General features: G+C 31.3%; 2 protein-coding genes across 2 annotated transcripts in view; both read right to left on the bottom strand.

The window, feature by feature from the left end:
- The window catches only part of LOC133195265 (kinesin-like protein KIF28), a 46,107-nt gene extending 23,899 nt beyond the window's left edge, over positions 1-22,208 (bottom strand). Inside the window, exons 1-9 of the mRNA XM_061331119.1 lie at positions 22,122-22,208; positions 16,885-17,017; positions 11,775-11,848; positions 11,327-11,423; positions 6,743-6,953; positions 5,537-5,631; positions 5,421-5,450; positions 3,471-3,541; positions 1,898-1,958 (exon numbers count right to left, since the gene is read on the bottom strand). Coding sequence (XP_061187103.1) covers positions 1,898-1,958; positions 3,471-3,541; positions 5,421-5,450; positions 5,537-5,631; positions 6,743-6,953; positions 11,327-11,423; positions 11,775-11,848; positions 16,885-16,906 — 661 coding nt within the window. The 5' untranslated portion in view covers positions 16,907-17,017; positions 22,122-22,208. The remainder of the gene's footprint in view (positions 1-1,897; positions 1,959-3,470; positions 3,542-5,420; positions 5,451-5,536; positions 5,632-6,742; positions 6,954-11,326; positions 11,424-11,774; positions 11,849-16,884; positions 17,018-22,121) is intronic.
- LOC133195887 (protein lifeguard 4-like) overlaps positions 1-23,058 on the bottom strand; it is a 396,544-nt gene that overhangs the window by 124,268 nt on the left and 249,218 nt on the right. The gene's annotated exons all lie outside the window — the stretch shown is intronic.

Genomic DNA, 23,058 nt, shown 5'->3' with positions numbered 1-23,058 from the left:
CAAAGTTGATTGGGTCAAGATTTGGAAAGAGGTTCGAGTTCTACCCAAATACTGATAAAAATTTGCACAAGTTGGCATCTATTTTTTTTTAAGTTCATTAAAAAAGCTATGCACTTAAATAATAATATTTGTTGTTTTGACAATAAATTCAAGTTCCAATTATGAGTAGAAAATTAACCCCCCCCCCCCATTTTTTTTTTACAGAAATCTTTCAAAAATTCTCTTTTTTTCAGAATTTACATCATTAGGTAATATCAGACTGGTAATGAAATATTTACATGCGCGGATCTAGAAGGGGGGGGGGAGTCCGAAACCTATACACGAAATCTATACGAAAGCAACTAAAAGTGACTTTGGAACCCCCCCCCCCCTTAGAAAACACGGACCCCTGTTAAGTTGAAAAGTTATACATATGAAGCTTAAAAAAGTGAGCGGCCAACCCACCCCCCCCCCCCCCCCCCCCACCACCACCACCATGAAATAGAAATTTTTTTTTTTGCTTGTCAAGAAATTTCTGGGTTGGATCCCCCTGGAAAAAATTCCTGGATTCGCACCTGATTTACATAAGAGGCCCATATGGGCTGCATGTTCACCTGAGCATTTTATGCTTGATTTACATGTGTGCTTCTTAACTGGTTACCAGAATTTGAAGGAGAGCAATCAGAGAACATTTCATGGACGTAGCAACGTTTTTGAAAGTGGAAGGGTGGGGGGGGGGGTAGCCAGAGAAAAAAAAAATTCAACTTACCTGAAAAAAATTGACAAGCCAAAAATTTTTTTTTTTCAAAACTCAAAAATCCTATTTCGTGGAGTGGGTGGGGGGTAGGTGTGGGGGTGGATTCCAACTTCTTTTAGTACTCCAATTTTATATATACATTACCTTTATATGACTATAATGCAAAAAAAGTGTGTGGGGGGGGGGGGGACCACCCGTTCATGAACATTTTCAATAGTAAAAAGTTATGTTTCGAAAAAAGGGGGGCAGGCCCCCTCTGCCCCCCCCCCCCCCATGCTACGTGCCCGCATTTAGAGGCAAACACATTAGTGCGGGTATTACTGTCTCATGACAGCATCTAGTTATAGTTTACTATAGTATCAAAGTTTTCATTTAAATAAATCGTTTTTTTTCTACAGTACATCAAAATATTTTTACTATGGGTTTCAGATTGCTATATTTTATGTTCTCTAATTCATACATGCGTTTTTTATTTTATATGGAAATTTTTCTCAAATTATTTACAAAATGAACATAATGGATGTTAAATTTAAGAGATTTTTAGCTTTAAAATATGAAAAAAAAAGTTCTAGAGTAAGTTTCATAGTAAATCAAAGTATCAAAGTATTTACTATAGTTAATTATAGTAATTTCTCGTTATAGTTATTCCATTTTAGATAACTTGATATCATTATGAAAGGAAAACGTAAACAAGAATTGCTAAGGTAAAAAATAAGCAGATTATAAATTTAAAAAAAATGTAACTGAAAGATAACTAAAGTGCAACTGAAATGTACGTATATGCCATTCAGTCGACTGAATGGTTGTAATTTCATCCTTTGTTGCAATATATAAAGCAAAAAGTTAAAAGGAGTTTCCAATAATATTGTTAAGGAGAGAGTTTTAATAGGCTATGCATGCTGTCAGATCACATTCCGTTTTAGAATTTAAATATTGTTTAAATTAGCATATTTCGATCATTAATTTCAGGAGCCTTCCATTTAAGATTAAGATACTAGATATTTTTAAAGAACATTTCGTCGGTTTTATTCTCCAGGATAAGCTATGATATGAAAAGGTACAAGATAATCTTAGTTAGTATACTTAAATTTCCAACGTTTAAGAAAATATTCGCTGTCTGATGTTTAACTTATAATTCTCTATTTGAACGTCAATGCTTACCAAAACTAAGGGTACTCCTTGTTTCTTGACGATTAGACAACGATGGACTGACAGTAGCCAACTTTAAAACAAATATATCTCATATAATTATGAATAAATTGAAAGCATATTAAATTCATTGTTTTAATCAACTATGCCGTGACATGAAAAAATTGCATTTGCAGTTTTTTACTCATTAACACTATATAACTGGACAATCGTTCCCCACTATATAGCATTTTATCAAATAACTAACATATAAATTTTGTTCAACATGCAAGATTACGAGATGTGATCAAAAAGTTCGCAAACTCATTGATTACTTTCACATCTGAAATAAAATTAGATTTCAGTGTTCATCATTTTTAAATTAGTCTTCCCCGATTTTAATGTACATCTGCCATTGTTCTGCCATGCGAGAATCACGTGATCTAGGCGGTTACGTAACATGCTCGTTAGCGTTCTGTTCACAAAAGCTATTTTTTTTAGCCTTATATTTCTTACCATGCAAGTTAATTTTTCTTATAACTAGAACAGTCCCTATGTCGGAAATGGCGAAATCTCGGCAATATAATGGATGGATAGGAATGACCATGGTGACCATCACGACCCGAGTCCTCTGTCTTCGGAGCGTCGTTTATTCAATTTGGATGGAGTATGGACGCCTTCTTTTTATCATATCTGATATGTTTAAAGTCTAAAGTAAACGATATTTTAGGAATTCAATAATTATATTATTTAGGATATTCCACTTTTTTCCTAACTGAAACTTGGCGATTTTTCATAACAAATTGCTCAAGTAAGAACACATATCTTCCCCAGCTCGCTTTCACTGGGCAAAAGAACAAAAATCATTTTTAATTATCTCCCTTCTTTCACTAAAAGAATCAATAAGATTTTAAAATGATTGAGCTTCTGGCAAGACTTTTGTCTTCATAAACGTTGCACAAATTATTATATGCTACTGCAATGGAATTTTCAAGATATGAGATAAACTTTACAGCCGTTCTTTCCTGAAGTTCGACCGAGTTAATCATATTTTGTCACAGGTCATCTACATATTGATGTATTTTTCACATTGTGACATCACATAACATGGAGAAAAACTTAACATGACATCTGCTATTTATAATTATAAAAACATGTGTATGACTATATATGCGCCAAATTTCATTTTGATCTGAATCGAAGTTTTGTAAATATAGAGATAGTTTGCGAACTTTTTGATCACCCCTCTTATAACACAAATAGAATGTTATTTTTTTTAGTCAAATTGTTTAGCCCAATTGCAGGGTTTATCATATATTAGTTAAAGAAAGTAAATTGAAATGTTAATTTTAGCAAATTCGAAAATTCCACCTTGATTGTTATATAAATTAACTAGTTATCAAATTATAAATATTATGCTATTAAGCTTTAGATATATGATATATATATATCTACAGTATATATATATATATATATATATATATATATATATATATATATATATATATATATATATATATATATATATATATATATATATATATATATATATATATATATATATATATATATATATATATATATATGTACTTTAATGTTTTCTTACCATAACGGTTTTGCTATTTCCTCCTATGGAATCTTTTAGTAACAAAGTGAGTTTTGATTCTCTGTGACTTACTATAAGAAAGAAGACGCTCAAATTTATATAATACTATTATGCATTATCAAAAATTTAAAAGTTTTTCTTTAATGCTCCAAGTTAAATCATATTCCATGTCTACAATTTCAATTAAGCATTAAACTCTCTTAAATATGATTGATTATGCTATTTATATGTACAATAAGGTTAGCAATTTCAGTTCCATTGTAATGGGGTCCAATAGCCCCAAAGTGTATGTTTTTTTTAAACGAAATGTGTATTTTCGCTTTAAGGTATGTCACTTCTGACCTGAGTTATATCAAAGATTCTTATAGAAGAATATTTCAGATAACTACTCAAATTGCATGACTCAAAAACACAAAGAAAATCGAGATAACTCTGCCTCTTACTGAGCAACGGTACGATTAACTTGACATTTTTGCACTTAAATAGTAACTTTGAAATTAACCTTTTTTTATATGAAATATATGGAGATAGCGAACAGTATTCAGGCTCAAAAGTCCATCAAACAATACAAAATAGGAACAGAGCAAACACGGACCTCCAAACATCAGAGGTGGGATCAGGTGTCATGGAGGAGTGAGCATCCCCTGCCGATCAGTCACACCCGCCGTGTGCTCCTTGTCATGATCGAGAAATAACGGAAAAATCCGTCGACAATTCAGTGTGTAAATAATGGCCTAACAATTAGTATGAAAAACGTCAGTCAGCATTTGACTCAATGATAAACTGTATTTGCTGACAAGGTCATTGTATCGACCATAAAACTTACGAAATGATGACTTTAAACGAGACAGCTGATACTCTTGTTTCATCAACTTGTTTGTCAATAATTTACTTCGTTTTAGAAATTGTACATACGTACAAATATAATCTAATTTTACGTAAAATAGTTTGAATAATATCTATTATCAAAAATAAAAAAATCCTGCAAATTAATGTGCGTACATTATTTTGTGACCTTTTTGCAATTTAAAAAATCGTAGATTTGGGGTTTTTCACGTAAGAATGCAAACAGGCAATTAAATATTTTCATGTATCAAGCTTTGTATGACATAAGTGCTGTTCGATTGAAAGTGTCGTTAAGTTTTAGATAATGAAAGAAAAAAGGGCTAGTGATACACATTAATATATATACATAAAAATATACAAACTTCAGGCAAAAATGAAAATAATGTAGATTTTATCTTTACTCAAATACAGATAATTTTTTGTATAGTGTGTTGAGTGAATATGTAAAATTTGTTCTAAAATATTAGTTAAAACCAATATTTAAATTCCCAGCACATAATGGCAAAAAACCTATTCTCTGAGTAGGGCTAAAGATCCAAGATATTAAATTAAACAATTGTGTAGAATTGAAAAAAAATCTTCTAACTGTCCTTCCACATTTAGAAACAGTCACCCCAAAAATTATTGTTTGTTTTTTTTCCTCGATTTTGTGAGCAGCTTTTAAATTGAATATTGTACAATTTGCATCGTTAAACTTAAAAAAGGTTAAAAAAAAAAAAAGAAGAAAAAAACAAACAAACTAAAACTGAATTGTAATGAGCAGTTTTGAAGTTAGAGGGTCTGACCAAACTTTTTTTTCAGAAACTGTCGAGTGACATACCGTTACTAAAACCTTAACTCTTTTGCTTATGCACTGCTCTTTTATATGGATAATATATTTATATACATTTGATTGATATTTATTTTTTCTTAATTTATAAAAAAAAGGTATCCATAATTAGAAAATGAATTGTTTTATCAAATTATCAAATTGTAGAATAAAACATATAAGATATCCTGCAAACATTCATCTGAACACTGATTCTGAACCAAAGATGAAATTCATAGGAAGAATTTATACTGGTGCGTTTTTTCAAGTCTATTTAAAGAAATGGTTATACTTACCTGGGATTTTCTTAGTTTTTTCGGCGAAGCCTTCATAAAAAATCAAACAAGATTATAGTAATTGCTGGACGAAATATTACGGCAATAAATATTTTCTTTATAAGAAAGATACTTACTTCTAATAACTTTCCCGAGCACTAGAAGCGATGTGTTGATTTTTCCACCTTCAACAAGTTGTGTTCCTCCTGTGCCAGACTTGGCAGCTCTCTCGCTATATCATGTATTTATTATTATAATTCATTAATTAAGAAAATATTTTGGCGCATATAGTATGCTTTTGGCAAAATTCGTACACACACTATCAAATGTAGGCTAATCTTAATCGTATAAATTCTCCTTACAATTTTGCCAATTTTGTAAATCTTTTTTCCTAAATACTTCATGCAATTTGTCAATTTTAAGTTACTCTTAGTAAAGAAAGAAAATGTGAAACATCTATATAGAAAACGTAAATCGTATCCTTTAATTATCAATATGATTAACAGATACTCAAAACTATTGTGTAAATTTGACCTTCCAAATACAATCATTTTAAATTATATGGATGCATTTGCAATATGCATATAGAAAACGAAATAAATTTTCATTTGATCTTTTCTTTGACCTATTTGTTGCTTAAATCCCCCCCCCCCCCAAAAAAAAAATGAAAAGAAAATAAAAATAAAAAAAATTCTCGCGTTACTTTCATTTGCATGTGCATCTTTTTCTCATTAAATGAAGCACATAAAATAAAAAAAAAAAAATATTAGTTACAGAATGAAATTGAATGATAGCATATTTATAGATTATTTAATTGATGGACATTGAGAATTTTTTTCACACGAAGATCAAACACAAAATCATTGCTTAGAGTTTCGAGAAATTATAGTTGATCTAATGTCTCTACTCCAGGTAGATAATTATGCAGCACAATGAATTTTAATTTTTTGTCAAAAAGGTCAAAAAAATTTCCAAACGCACTTCTGAAATTCGTAGAAAGGGGAACTAGAAAGCATAAAGTTTGAAAGGAGAACAGTGAAAAAAAAACTCTTGCTCGATTATTATTAAACCCAATTAGCCCAAGAATACAAGGATTCTAACAAATGTTTTTCTTTAATGTAGGTCAAAGATCTTGACGTTCATCAGTATATCATTTACATACAAATACAGATATTAATTTTTTTTTATCACAGCAAAAAAAAAAAAACAAAAAAAAACAAACAAAAAAAAAAAACAAAACAAAAACAAAAACAAAAAACAAAACAAAACAAACAAACAAACAAACAAACATCAAATCTTTGGTGTACAAATATATCTGAGTTTAGAAGAGCATGATACATTACCTTCCAGCCAAATCAACAACATTAATTTGAGATGAGAGTTGAGTCTTTTCTGCTGCATCAAATTTTTTAACGTATATTGTGACGATCGTGTGTGCTCTGCTACTCTGTTGATTCATTTTTGTGGTTGCAATGGACCTTTTTTTGTAGCCAATATGTAAATGACCGTCCAACTCCTCTGGGTTTGCAACAGGAACAAGTTTGAGATTGACAGCTTTTTCAGGAAAAAAAAATATGACGTTGTAATTTTAATCCAAAATAATATGTTTGTGAGAAATTTTGTCCAGATAAGTGAACACATATCAATCGTCAAACTTTTTGCAGCAAACTTTAAAAATTTTCTTTTGTTGCTGTGTTTGTTGCTAAAATTAAACCACCAGATATATGTACTTTTTTTTAACTTCGGTCTTTTTCAAGAATGAAACTTGTTTACAGTATATATCAAGCAAACAATTTGAAAAAAATGAATCAATGGTAGGTTACTGTTTATTTTTGTGTCAAGATATTTACTTTTTCATTATCAATATTGCCAGTTATTGCCAGTTACACAATTTAAGAGGTGGGCTGATATTTTTATGCCCCCGGATCGAAGATCCCGGAGATATATTGTTTTTGTCCTGTCTGTCTGTTTGTCTGTTTTTCTGTTTGTCTGTTTATTGTCAACTTTAACCTTGCCCATAAATTTTGATTGATTGGAGCTATGACTTTCATATTTCACATGTGTATTCCTTGTGACAAGACCTTTCTTTGGGTGCCATCATATTTGACCTTTTGATCTTGACCTTGGAATTTGACACACTTTTGCAAAATTTTATGAAACTATAACCTTGACCATAACTTCTGACAAGTTGGTGCTTGGGTCTTTTTCAAGAATGAAACTTGTTTACAGTATATATCAAGCAAACAATTTGAAAAAAATGAATCAATGGTAGGTTACTGTTTATTTTTGTGTCAAGATATTTACTTTTTCATTATCAATATTGCCAGTTATTGCCAGTTACACAATTTAAGAGGTGGGCTGATATTTTTATGCCCCCGGATCGAAGATCCCGGAGATATATTGTTTTTGTCCTGTCTGTCTGTTTGTCTGTTTTTCTGTTTGTCTGTTTATTGTCAACTTTAACCTTGCCCATAAATTTTGATTGATTGGAGCTATGACTTTCATATTTCATATGTGTATTCCTTGTGACAAGACCTTTCTTTGGGTGCCATCATATTTGACCTTTTGATCTTGACCTTGGAATTTGACACACTTTTGCAAAATTTTATGAGACTATAACCTTGACCATAACTTCTGACAAGTTGGTGCTTGGGGTTTCAAACTTCACATGTGTATTCTTTGTAACAAGGTTTTTCTTTGAATACCAACAACTTTGACCTTCTGACCTTGACCTTGGAGTATGACCTACTTTTGAAAAAAAAACTTTAACCTTGGCCATAACTTTTGAACAATTGGCGTTTGGGTTGTTAAACTTCACATGTGTATTCCTTGTGACAAGACCTTCCTCAGAAAATCAACCTCTTTGACCCTTTGACCTTGACCTAGTAGTTTGACCTACTTTTGAAAAACTATAACATTGGCCATAACTTTTGAATGGTTGGAGCTAGGGCTTTCATACTTCACATAAGTAATCCGTGTGACAAGACCTTTTTTGCTTTTCTGGGATACCAACCACTTTGACCTTTTGACCTTGACCTAGGAGTTTGACCTACTTTTGAAAAACTTTAACCTTGGCCATAACTTTTGAACGGTTGATGCTAGGGCTTTCATACTTCTCATATGTAATCCTTGTGACATCATTTTCCTTCCGATACCAACGACTTTGACCCTTTGACCTTGACCTAAGAGTTTGACCTACTTTTGAATTTTTTTTTTACCTTGGCCATAGCTTTTGAATGTTTGGTTCTATGGCTTCCATACTTCACATATGTAATCCTTGTGAAAAGATCTTCCTTTGGATACCAACCACTTTGACCTCTTGACCTTGACATAGGAGTTTGACCTACTTTAACCTTGGTCATTTTGACCAACTTTAACCTTGGTCATAACTTTTGAATGGTTGGTGCTAGGGCTTTCATTTTTCACATATGTAATCCTTGTGACATCACCTTCCTTTTGGATACCAACAACTTTGACCTTGACCATGACGTTTTACTTACTTTTAAAAGACTTTAACCTTCGCCATAACTTTGAACAGTTGCAGCTAGGGCAGGGTTCTCCATGAGCTGTTTTACTGTGTCGGCCCCGACACAGTAAAATTTTTTCCGACACATTAACGATTCAAACTTTATGCGTGCGACACAGTAAAAATTTTGCAACACAGTAAGATCTGTGATAACCAGAAAATCAGAACATAAATTCTCTCTAACTGAAACTTTAATCAAACAAATCTACCGTCTTTCAATTTTTAAGGCATAGCACTTATATAATTATCTCCTAATTAGGGCACTTTGTCTTGCTTCACCTTGCATGAATCAATTATCTCCATGCCTTTGCTGGACTTTACGCATGAAGGAAGAAAGACAGATAATTTGTTTTCACGCTTCCATGTGACCGTATAATTGCTAGCTGCATTTTTCACTTATTTCAAAATTTCAAAATTTATTATAAATATATGTCTTTATACTTCAGAACCACGTCTCTAGAATCATGTTGGCACTGTGAGTCAAACATCGTACCGTAATCATTTGATCATTTCATTGATGTAAATGTATTGTTGAAGAATTCAAAGGCACCCCCTAAAAGTATTTTACTTTTATAGAAGTTCCTTTTTGTTTGTTTTTTTTAATTCTTTAATTCGATCAACTGCCAAAAACCACGACAAATTTACTGTAGATCGATTGTATCGACCAGAATTTCCTCTGCTCTTCAGAACACGTGTAAATCATAAAGTTATATACACAAAAATATCAAGGTTTAATATATACGTACAACTTGTAGATAGTGATACAAGTACATTATATTTTTTTTTTTAAATCATACTTATATTTTTAAGGTGTGTGTAAGGGGGGGGGGGGGGATTTACAGTTGATTTGTCTTATACATGTAGTACATTGTATGTACATTATGATATGGATACATTCTAATTATTTCAAATATCCATTAATCTTTTTTTTTATTAATATGCATGACCATACAATTTGTGTAACGAATAAGTGATTCAAAAAATTGAGTGTATATGCTTTTGTAATCATAATGAATAGTGGTTCAGTTGCGAATTTGATCGCGAAAATGCCACGAATATTAGTAGTTTACGTAAAGTCTGCAACACAGTAAAATTTCAAACGATGGAAAACCCTGTAGGGCTTTCAAATTTCACAGGTATATTCCTCGAGACAAGACCTCTCTTTGGGTACCAACAATTTTTATCTTTTCGCCTGGATTTTGACTTGCATTTGAGAAACTTTAACATTTGCTATTAGAAATACTTGGCAGTGAAAGTGTTAAAGGCAAAAGGAGCAACGGGAAACTCTATAAAAATGCAATAGATATGAAATTCAGTTTTATTATTGATGAAGAATTCATTGCAATTGAAAGACAAGATTTTTTGATATTTCACACTCGTGAAAATATCGAAAAATTCCTTTTTCATTAATAAATTGTATTCCATATCTACACACAAAACATTGCATTTCGTTTATTTTAAAAACTCCAAGGTGTAAATATATTTTTTGTGATCTGAAGGTTACAGCTGTACCATTAATGTTAAAAATAGATTTCATAGACACAAATGTATGGCCTGTTAAAGCCAGGTATTTCCAATCTATTCAGTTTAAATTTCAAGATAATAATTATAAATAATACTGAGTCTCTGTTTTCCCATATTTCCAATACCATATGCAAATTTCGACAAACATCTTTTAAATCAGAATTTTCTTTCATTTCAGCCAATAAATTAAAGTTTCATATTTAGAGTTGTGAAGGAAGTATATAGCAAATTAGTTAAACATTGCTACATGAACCACATTTAGGACTTCTGAAAAATGATTTATTTTTTAATTTGTTGAAGAGAATAAATATGTTTACAAAATATAAAGTAAGCAAATATTCAGCAATAAAGGTCAAGAACTATTCGCAAAGCAACAGACAAATGGATTTGTTTATCTAAATGAATAGATATTTCAAATACGCTCTTTATGTTGTATTCGAACTTTACCGGCTTATTTTGGATTTAAATTTTTCTTTCTCTAGGACCATAGATATCAAAAGAGTTCTCGCTTTTGAAGTTCCTTATCATCAGTTTTCATGTTTTATCTTTTTTGACGGTAGCCATGAATCGTTTTGACAATACCTATGGATGAGGTATACACTCATTTACCAAATTCGTAAACAAGAACTTTCTGATAATGTCGGAGTGGGTCTTCATTCTGATCAATAAGTCTTGAAATATAATGTCCTGTTGAAATTCTCTCTCTCTCTCTCTATATATATATATATATTTATAGAGAGAGAGAGAGAGAGAGAGAGAGAGAGAGAGAGAGAGAGAAGATGTCAAACTGACAAATAATATTACTGTAATAAAAAGGAATTTCTTACTATCAGTTTACTTAAAGAGACACTGGAAGTACATATCCTATGAAGCTTACCTTTATTATCCACTATCCTAAGTCTGGGTCTCTGATCTCCCTTCACTAATAAATCATATGCATTCTCATTGTATATTTCCATCATGCTAAATGACACCTAAATATTTCAAAAATAATGTTTATATATATAAACAATGTACTAATAATACAATACTGATAATACAAATAATATATATATATATATATATATATATATATATATATATATATATATATATATATATATATATATATATATATATATATATATATATATATATATATATATATATATATATATATATATATATATATATATATATATATATATATAAACAATGTACTAATCAAAATGATAAACCTCGGAAATGAAACCTTTTAGTGATGATAGAAAAATATATCATTAAAAAAATTACCATATATGAATCAAAAATGCTATTTAAGGTTCTTTGGAGCTAGAAATATTTACCTGGTATTCAATATTCTCGGTGTTATTTCTTTTGATTTTATCAAAGATGGCTAGATTTATTCTAGCTAGTAATCCTATAAGAAAGATAAAACACATGTAATTACAATACAGAAATGAACCAACATCAGTTTGAGTGTTTAGAAAAGGTCTGAGAAGTTTTTCTCCATCGTTTTTTTTATTATTTGCAATGTATTTCCGACATAAAGGAGAAAGCAAATTTGAATGATTTTGTGTGGTAATCAATTGGCAAACGTCAATGTCTTACTTGCCTAAATTTTCAGATGCAGTATTAATACCTAAGAAGTCGGAATATTTACTGGATGTTTATTTTATCAAATATAGTATCTTTTAGATTTTAAATTACATGCACTTGGAATCAATAATTACATGTAAGGTATGTCACTCCTGACATATTTTTTTTTTTATTTTAGATATACTACTAATATACAGGTAGCAAGACCCAAAACAGCAGGGAAAATTGGGGTCAGTGTGCATCTTACAAGGCAACAGTGCAATTAACGTGACCTTTCTGCACTTAAATTGTTACTTTTAGGTTAATCACTGTAACCTTTATCATATTTTACTAGATGTAATCATGGCAATAAATATAAACTTATTTTATGTAAAATAATTTGAATAAGACTTAACATTAAAAACATCCTACAAATTAATGCGAGTAAATTATTGTGTGACCTGTTTGCACTGAAAAATTTCAAATTTGGGGTGTTAATAATATAAATAGGCAAAAAAAGAAAAAAAAAAAAGAAAAAAAAAAAAAAAAACCTCTTTGTATCACGCTTTTTATGACATAAGTGCTGATTTACTGGAAGTATCGCGAAGTTTAGAATAATGAAAGAAAAAAATCGGGTTGTGATGTTAATTTTGAGATATTGTTCAAAATATGATATTTACAGGCGTAAACATGTACATTTTGTCTTGATATCTTCATTTTTTGTCAAAGTTTGTTGAATGAATGTGTAGGATTTGCTCTAAAAATATTAATTGAAACCTAGCTACATGTATATATAATATTTCTAACAAATTATAACGAAAAAAAAATATCCAAGAATAGATATGTATTGCTAAAGTTCCAAGATATCAAATTTAACAAATTTGTAGATTAAAAAAAAAAAATCTTCTAAATATCCTTCCACCACTAGAAAAAGTTCCCCACACATCTTATTTCTTTGTGATTTTGTGAGCATTTTTTGGAATGAATATTTTATAATTTGCATCTTTTAGAATTAGAATATGTTATAAAATTGAATTGCAATAAATAGTTTAGAAGGAGGGGGCTCCGTTCCAACTTCCTTAAAAGCTTACGAGTGACATACCGTAAATCTATACTTATAAATTAATAAATTTTGCAAATAAACTCCGAAACGGGTGCACCAGAGTTCTTACTTGCTCCTCTAACAATACACTAGATACAAGATGTTGTCCTTCAACTATATTTAGATTTCACTCGCATAGTAAGTATCGTACATTAAATTAAAAGTCTAATTTATTTTCTATAAACAGCCATGAAATAGCAAAAACGCGAGTACGGTGGCATTTCCGGTTGGCGGATCTAAGTTACTGACAATTTTTAATGAAACTGACAACAAGCAATCGTTTATTTATTTCATAAAACGTCATGACTGAATTATTCAATCAAAACTTGATTTAAATGAAATAAAAGAAATAAGTTGTGATAATCGATTTAAAAGGGAAATGTGCAAATTATTTTCGTCATTCACCGATATTAATATTGACGGAAGCTTCTAGAACATCATATAGCATCGAGTCCGATGTTTAAAAAACGAGGCGATTATAGCTGCACAACATTAAAAAATGCTTTTGTGTGATTGGTCATTGAAATAATGGTAAATCATTGATAAATCTATAAGTTGTGAATATATTTACATATCGAAAGACTATTACAAATATATACATGTATATAGTAGGTTTTTCCTAATAAATTTATCGGTAAAATTTGTATATATTCCTTACTGAGAGCATCGTGGCAACGAACCCGAAGTACAATTTGTACTTCGTAATAAACCTGCTTACATGTAAAGAGAAAATTAATGAATAAGGTGTTGTTAAAAAACAATTACAGTAAAATTTTGTGCTTTAATCAATACATTTCATTTTTATTTCTGAAAACAGTCTTTTATATCAAATACTCGGCCTATTCATAGGGCGTTAGAAGTTAATTTTCCAAAGGTACTTGGGTCTTGGTTTATAAATATGTATGTACCTTATTGATATGTAAAAAAAAGTTAAGTACATTATTTACATATCAGTAAGGTCCAAACATATTTATAAACCATGCAAGACCCAAGTACCTATGAATTTTTAACACCCCCCCTTCCCCAAATCAATTTATCAGTAAAATATGCATATTCACTGCTTTTATCCTTGACGGAAATGAAATAAGAGCATCTGAAATACAATATCTATAACATAGTATAATAGGTTTCACAATAAACGTCAATTAATGAAAAAATTGTTAATTTTCAAGTTTTTACAATGGGGGTGGGGTGGGGGTGGTGACGTACATCTACTTCATGCGAGATTTTGAACAAAGTATTTCTTCCTCTGCTATAAGCCTGTAGGCTGTCAGTGGAAACTACAAATTTTTTTCTGTCGGTATTTTATCTAGTGTTAAAAATAATAACATTGATAAAACCTACGGAAGCCCAATAGTGCAAACCAAAAATTAATAAAGAAAACGAAATTATTAAATAAAGAAAAACGAAATAATTAAATAAAGAAAACGAAATTATAAAATAGAGAAAACGAAATTATTAAATAAAGAAAACGAAATTATTAAATAAAAAAAACTGAAACTAAAATACGGAATTTATAGATGTTCATGGTAAAGGCCTGAACCCATGAATCATTCCATTCTATGACTTGATTATATTTTGTTTCGACAGTAAAACAAGTGTGATACTTGCATTTACACTCAGCTATTCCCGTATCGATAACATATTAACCAGTTGGAGTAGACAATCACAACACATGAATAGAGGAGAATTTTACCTTTGGTTATCCAATATGCTTAAATCTATGTTCTTACATTAACATGATTAACGTGAACTTTGACCAGTCTGATGAATTGGCCAGTAATTCGATGACAAGTTTACGTTAACATTAGCTTTCTTAAACCCACAGCTCAGAAGGTCTAATTATCAGCATACACTGAATCTGAACATGAAACATCAAAGAAATTCTGCTAATAAATTGCACAAATATTTAAGATATACATGTCTGTTAAGATTCCGTTGTTCACAACTGCTGAACTTTATAACATTTAGGAAATTCCCATAGCTATACATCATTTTCAATTATCGCACAGTACAAAAATGCTGTAAAATGATACGTTACCGATCGGATTTTGCGAGTTTGTTTGACATTATAAAAACTGTTTAAAGAGAGCAAGTGCAAAAATTAAACAAGTCAAAGTGGTTACAGTGAGTAGATTTTAATGATTGCTTATACTTTATTAAGATTAAGCAAAACACTTCTAATTTCTTGGTCATTTTATCAAAGCATAATTAATAGAAGTGATGCACTAACTATTTGTTCTCACATATTCTAAATGAAAAATTCTCAATCTGTATTTATAAGTCAGTGATAGTTGTGAACAAACAATGCACACACTTGCATAACAAATCCCACAAAATATTCACATCATCCTCTTTATTGTTTCAACAACCTAAGATTTATGGGACACAGATAGGGCGCTATTTAGTTCGGGGGGAATTCAGCAATACGATGCGCAAGGTCTTAACCTTTCGGCGATTCATGAGTTCTTTTGGAATGTCATTAATAATCAGAAACAGCCATCCCCGCTCGCTACGTCCAGGCTTACAGGCTCAAACTTTGACGCTGTGGGGATGCGACACATCATCAAATTCCCGTAAACAAAATTGAACAGTTATGAATCATTTACTTTAAAAATGCGAATGATAGGCTGTGGGCACATGAAATTTTTCTACGTTTGTCAATTTGACATCTATCTATGTTTTTTTTTTTTTTTCATTTCCCCCACACTTGTTTTCATGTCGAAACAAAATCAGGTCTATAGAATTACTAAGTGATGCTTTATAACACGTGCACTTTATGGAATGATTCATGGGTTCAGGCCCTTACCATGCACATCTATAAATTCCGTATTTTAGTTTCAGTTTTTTATTTAATAATTTCGTTTTCTTCATTTAACAATTTCGTTTTCTTTATTTAATAATTTCGTTTGTTTTTAATTTAATAATTTCGTTTTTTTTATTTAATAATTTCGTTTTCTTTATTTAATAATTTCGTTTGTTTTTATTTAATAATTTCGTTTTCTTTATTTAACAATTTCGTTTTCTTTATTTAATAATTTCGTTTTTTATTTATTTTTTTTTTTTGGTTTGCGCTATTGGGCTTCCGTAAAAACCTTTCTTTGCAATCAATGGATTTTCAAGTCTTTCGATTTTTTTAGCATTCGTAAACCCCATGGATTTGATAAAGTTCGTTTAAATGTGTTTTCATCTGCATTTAACAAATTAACTTGAATCTTATTTACGTTTACGTTTCCTGTGTGGAAAGTGTTACACAAAGATTTTTTAATCAGGAACCTTAAGGCCATGATGAGACCACAAAGAGGAAAAATGTGCATTATGACGATAATACATACATTTTATTTGGAATTAATATCATGAATACAAGAGTTAGGTTTAGGGTTACACTTAGCGTTAGGGTAAGGGTTAGTCTCAAGGACTTTTTTGTAAATATATGCAAATATCTCAAAGCAGATTTGTCAAGACTCAAGTTTACATAGAATGAGGTAACATAATAAAACACATAAATTATATAGCTCAAACAACATGCCTTATATTACCATGATAACCACGTATGACCATAGGTCCATCACTGATGATAGCAAGACATAATTAAGCATTTGGTAAGATAAAAAAAAATGTTTAAACAAACAATGTAACATTTATTATCAAAGTTCCAAATCTTCTAATTCATCATGAAAAATAACTAATTAAAAAAAAATATAGTATAAACTAAAAATTACATGTATATTTTACTGGACATTAGTTCATAAAACTCATTAAAATGTAATATGTACCTTTGTTGACCCCGCGCTCCATTAGAGAATATGATTTTCCACTTCCTGTTTGTCCGTAAGCAAAAAGTGTACAGTTGTACCCTTCCCATAAATGATTTAGCAAATCTTCTCCAATATCTTTAAAAATCCGCTCCTGAAAGGTAATAAATTCTGTTTGATAAATATGCCTGTTATTTTCAAATTTGTTTGTAGTCTGAAAAGTTTAATTTAATTTGCAATTACTTCTGCATGATTATACTACATGTACGTATTTATTTCTGGTCGGTATATTTTACCTTAAGATGAAGCCATCTTCGTTTGACGTCATATTGCTATAACAGTGTTTGGTTTATGTTCCTTATTAGTTTTTTATGATTTAAGTGTTATCTTCCTCCAAAAGGATTGAAAAAGACTCCTTTTAAATAATGGGTAAAAAAAGGAGTAATACGTGTTTCAGAGCTGAGCAGGTTAATGTAAAGGTACTCCATTGTTTTTTTTTAAGCTAAAGACTTTGGCAAGACTGATTTTCTTTTTTTTTCTAGAAAAATAGACAATTTTATTTATAAATAATTATTTTAACAGAGTTGTAATTTCTTCTTCATTTTTTATATTTAGAAATGACATTCTTTCAATGATTCTTAGAGCAAGAAGGTCATTTTTTAAATTTAGACTTGAAAACACAACTTTTAAATAAATACGATTAGATATTTTTTTTCATATTAAAGAATAAAGAGATTAACCCGAATATTTGAAATTAAAAATCTACATATATGAAAATTAACATACAGAGATCTACAACCAGGGTGTGTTGCATCATTATCAGAGCTTATATGACTTGATTACGTTTTTTGAAAATCTTTCATTATCCTTCTATTCTTCGTTTTAGTTACATGTATCTGGAGGATTTTGCAAAAGCAGGGTTTGTCTATACCCTAAACTTGAATTGGCCGTGCTGAGAAAACAAAATGCGATATGGCAATGTGTTTTCCCCGAAAATGTGCTTTATGTAAGTTAGTTGAAGGGGAATAATTTTCCATTAGATATTATTGCTCTTCCGTAAACAAGATTGTGATTTCGATAACAAACGAAAAGACTTCAACTTTCTACCGTGAACTTCCCAATATATTTAGCAATATTCTTTGATCTTATGCATATAGGGTTAAGTTCTACGAACTGAATTAGAAAGGAAGAGCATGTTCTTAGTAAGATCATTTTTTTTCATCTCGGGCAGACTAAATAAATAAATAACGTTAACGGTGTTTTAGCATTTTAAATTCTTTGGTCTATAATATGACCTTGTTAGCATTAATATTTTCAGTGTTTTTATATTGTCACGATATCAGATACCATAGGCTTTATGGTAGATTTGATTACGTGCCAATCCACATGAAACCTTATAGCTTATATTAACATTGATGACTGATTTATAACACATTTTAGCATTTAATAGATTCAATCCCATGAAATGATTTTTTTGGATGTCAATGGTTTAAATTGAATGTGTTGAACAAGTCAACCAGGACCGTAGGAAGCAATATTAGTTGTGGATGGGGTGGGGGCACAACCGAACATTTTCTGTTTGGGATGAGGCACTATCAAAAATAAAAAAAAATTCCTTGACAAGCAAGAAAAAAGAAAAAGATAAGAAGTCCATCAGATGTTATTATTCCTACGGCCATGTCGACCACGTATGTTATCACTTTGAAATTACCGTCGATAGTTTTTGACTTTACAAAGCATCTGTGGTCATCATCAGACGAACCTATTTTATACAGGTTTAAATAAATTTTACTAAAAAGTTACTATAGAACATAGGGGAGATTATTTTTTTGACATATAAATACATTTATTGTAAGTTGTTTTGTATCAAAATAAGATATAAAAAGTTTCAAATGTTTCTACCTTAGACGCCCTTTTAAATTGAAAGAAAAGTCTCGCAATTCCCTCTGGATCAATTCCATTTATATCTAGCTCGATTCCCTTTACTTTTATATTAACTAAAGACAGGTTTTGGACAATTAAAACAAGAAGTTTGTGAGCCAGTGCTCACTAGTAATACCCCTGCTCTTTGGAGAATATACGCTCTCACGTAAAAAAAATTGGAACGGACAGATTCACGGATAAACAAGAAGTTGACATTGGATTCGTACAAAATAAATCCCTGCATATGACCTTCTAAAACAAGGAGTCTGCTAAAATTTCAAGCATCTGTGATGAGCAGTTGCTGAGAAAACTGCGACGTTAATTTGGTACGGACAGACGCATGGATGAAGTGGAAGTTGACATCGGATTTGCACAAAACTTAATCCCACCACATGGCATGCAAGACAGTGTGCTAAAATTTCAAGCATCTGCGATGAGTAGTTGCTGAGAAAACTGCGACAGAAATTTGGTACGGACAGACGCACGGCTAAACAGGAAAGTGACATCGGATTTGTACAAAAAATAAATTGCACCAAAAGACATGTTAAAACAAATAGTGTGCGAAAATTTCAAGCATCTACAATGAGTAGTTACTAAAAAAAATTCGACGGAAATTTAATGCGGACAGATGCGCGGATAAACTGGAATTTGATATCAGATTTGTACAAAAATGAATCTCACCATATGGCATGCCAAAACTAAGAATGTGCTAAAATTTAAAGCATTTGCGATGAGTGGTTGCTGAGAAAACTGCGAGGCACATTTGTTACGGACAGACAAACACACAGACACACACACGCACGCACACACACGCACACACACACACACACAATGTGAAGAACAGTATACCCCCCTCTCCTTCGGAGAAATAAGAAATAAGATTTAGGGGGATAGCGAAATCTTCAGGGTTTATTCGCAGCCTATGGTATTATTTCTCTCCCCTAGTTGAACACTGAAGAAATTACGGCAACCTATAAAATTCTCTGCAGATCTCAGATTTTTGGTTGTTCCTACACCATCATTAAAGTTCACGATAAGATCTCATTTTAAATGTAGTTGATTAGTACGGGTATCTTTCCATTAACATAATATACAATTCTACATATTAAGTTTTTAAGACCAGACCCTTCGGAAGAAACTTCAGTTAGGGACAAAACTCACTTCCCTCACCTGAGCACTTTGGTTAGAGAAAAGCAGAAATCAGTTCAGTATTGAGACGTTTAAATCGTCCCCCTAACACCCCCCAAAGAGGGACAGGGAAGGAGTCATGATTTGAACAAAATGAATCTACACTACCTGAAGACTCTTTCATATAAGCATTACTTATCATGGCTTTGCTGTTCTTGATCATGAGAAACAGATTTTAAAGTTTTTAAAGTTTTTTCCCTATGTTATCCTATGTAAAAAAAAAAAAAAAAAAAAAAAAAAAATTGATCGGCCATTGTGGCCCCTCCCTACCCCCCTGAGGTTGAAATTAAAACAAAATTGAATCTACACTACCTGAGTATGCTTCTACAAATATGGCCGATCATTGCGTTGGTATTCTTAAGAAGATGATTTTTAAAGAATTTTCCTATGTAATGCTATTTAAAAATTTCATCGGCCATTGTGGCCCCACCCTACTCCCGGGTGCCATGTTTTGAACAATCATGAATCAACACTACCTGAGGATGCTTCCGTATGTACATATGACTAATTATTGCTAATCTTGAGAAGATCTTAATAATATTATGTAAAACTTTGATTGACTTCTGTGACCTCGCCCTTCCCCGGGTTTCATATTATGAACAAAGTTGAATCTACGCTGTGTAATTGAGCTTTCACATAATTTTCACCTTTTCTGGCCCATTACCCATTTTCACTTAAGCTTTTGGCCAGGGAACTCAGCTGACAATTGTATAGTACAACAAAGCAATTGAGACGCAATGATCTCGCCTTACAGTTTGGCTTTGAGAAAGCTAGAATTCCATGTTTATTTGACAAGTGAATTGTTTGTAATTGTGAGCATGTGAATAATAGAATAAAAATGGACAGTTTACTTTTCATCTACAAAATACATGGAAAAAATGTTCTTTGTGCCTTTCCGATCGTCTGTAGATTTGGTTTGTTCCCAAGTGTAAAATTTCTTTAGTATCCGTAGTAACCCTCAATGCAATTCAACTCATTCAGCTGATTTTTCAGTTTAAGTCATGTTAGTACCTCATTTGCTAATCTGACGCCAAAAAATATAGTCCCAGCTTCCATGCAAGTATTTTTGTCCAAAAAGAAATTTTAATACATAACTACAGAAAATAATAATTTATTTCATTAGGAATACTTATTGAAAATTGAATGAGTTCAAGAGAGACTGAAGTACATTTCTACAGATAATTATTACACAGTGGTGAAAACTAAAATGCTACATAACTTCTGTTTACCCTGTCTTCATTTCTCATGGAACTCACTTCATCTCCGTGAATAATTTACCTTATGTTGCTGTAGTCTCGCTAAATATCGCCAGAGCTACTGTCAGAGATACTCTGAACTCCTCGAGTTTTATAATTTGCAGAACAAAATAATAAAAGGTTCCGAACACATCAGACGGGGTGACAAATGCAATTTTACAGGCATTGTTATCTATAGTAAAACTAAGTTATTAATATGTTTTAAAATTTTCATTTGCAGTCACGGGGAAGTGGGAAAACAAATTGCTTGTCTTTTTTTCATTCATGCGTTAAATCCTGCGAGAAACTAGAGGATGATTGTGCAAGCCAAGCAGTGGGCTCTACTAAGAGTAAATTAACGGTATGACATTAGAAACTGAAAAAGATAAGTTAACGTTATGGTATTAGAAACTGAAAAAGAGTAAGTTAACGGTATGGCATTAGAAACTGAAAAAGAGTAAGTTAACGGTATGGCATTAGAAACTTAAAAAACGGTACATGATTTAGAGTTGAACTTTTATACATTTATGTTCCAGTTCGAGGACGATCATACTGTCGCTAAAACTTTTCTGTGGCAGTACTATGCCGCTGATTTTTTAACTGTGGCGCTAAGGAATTAAGCTGTGATGGGGCTGCCACATTAAAAGGCCTATGGAGAAAAGGAAATACATTTACATTTAAAGCCATTATACGTCATTATTGAAAGGACAACCGCAAACATATATCTGTCAATACTTTAGAGGAATGGTACCCTTTGTTCCTTTGAGTTTGATTGGACAGAAAACTCTGTGGCATTTTAAATTATGAATTCTGAAACAGATAGTAGATTACCTTAAACTTTATGATAGTTACAGACTGTTCAGTTTATAATCCTACTCTATTAGATAGTATAATGTTACTCATATTTCTTACCTGATCTGCAAAATTGCTTTTCGGCCCATCAGGTTCAAGGTATCCATCCTCTCTTTTCCTGTATCCATCACATGACCAATAGACATGATTGAATTTCCATTTCTTCTCATATTCCTTTTTGTCAATAATTACGTCAGATCCTTGTATTTCAAAAGGACAGTTTGCTTTCTCTGAAGATTTTTAGTTTTGGATAAGGAACATTTTTCAATAACATTAATGAATTTCAAAGATAGTTCTCAGGACGTTTCCATTTCATTGGTAGAAATTGAAACATTTTGTAATCAGTTAAATGATCATGTTTTTTTAAAAATATATTTCAACCAGCTATATATGTATGTTGCGTGTACCGAAAACAATCAGACGAAAGGCTAAGCCTTTTCACACTTCTCTTAATATAATTATAAAGGACCATGAAAGAAAATCTATTTGAAAGAAATGAGAAAGAAGGGTAGAAATTAATTTCTAAGAGTCATCAAAGGTTTCAATATTAATCTGATTAATTGAACTATGATTTAATTCTTCTCTTATTTTCAGAATACACAAAAAGAGATACATGTAACTTTGATGAATTTTAGTGTAACAGTGCCGGAATTGTCCCCTCTTATTTACTAGCGATATTATTTACTAGCGATATTGATCAGCCGGTATCTTTGACTTCTTCCTGAATATTTACGACATGTATCTTTAATTATTTCAGTATAAGGTGTGTTTGCAGAAGAATAATTTCCCTCCGAAGTCAAATGTTTGAGGATAATTTAAAAGGGATAAAACTGGATATACAGTGGAACTTCAGATGTGTGGACGCTTCAGCTTCCGGGTGATTTTTTGTGGGAACGAAATATTTTAACGTTATTTTGTCTCGTTTATCTAGAATTCCGCGTTCCGTATCCCGACGGTCTTTTTTCAACACAGAATGCGTTATATTTAGGATCATCTA

Source organism: Saccostrea echinata, unplaced genomic scaffold, assembly GCF_033153115.1.
Source record: "Saccostrea echinata isolate AGI-Se365-2 ecotype Australia unplaced genomic scaffold, CSIRO_AGI_Sech_v1 ptg000029l, whole genome shotgun sequence".
Classification (NCBI taxonomy): domain Eukaryota; kingdom Metazoa; phylum Mollusca; class Bivalvia; order Ostreida; family Ostreidae; genus Saccostrea; species Saccostrea echinata.
The sequence above is the reverse complement of the archived record's forward strand: the minus strand, read 5'-3'. Positions and strand labels throughout refer to the sequence as shown.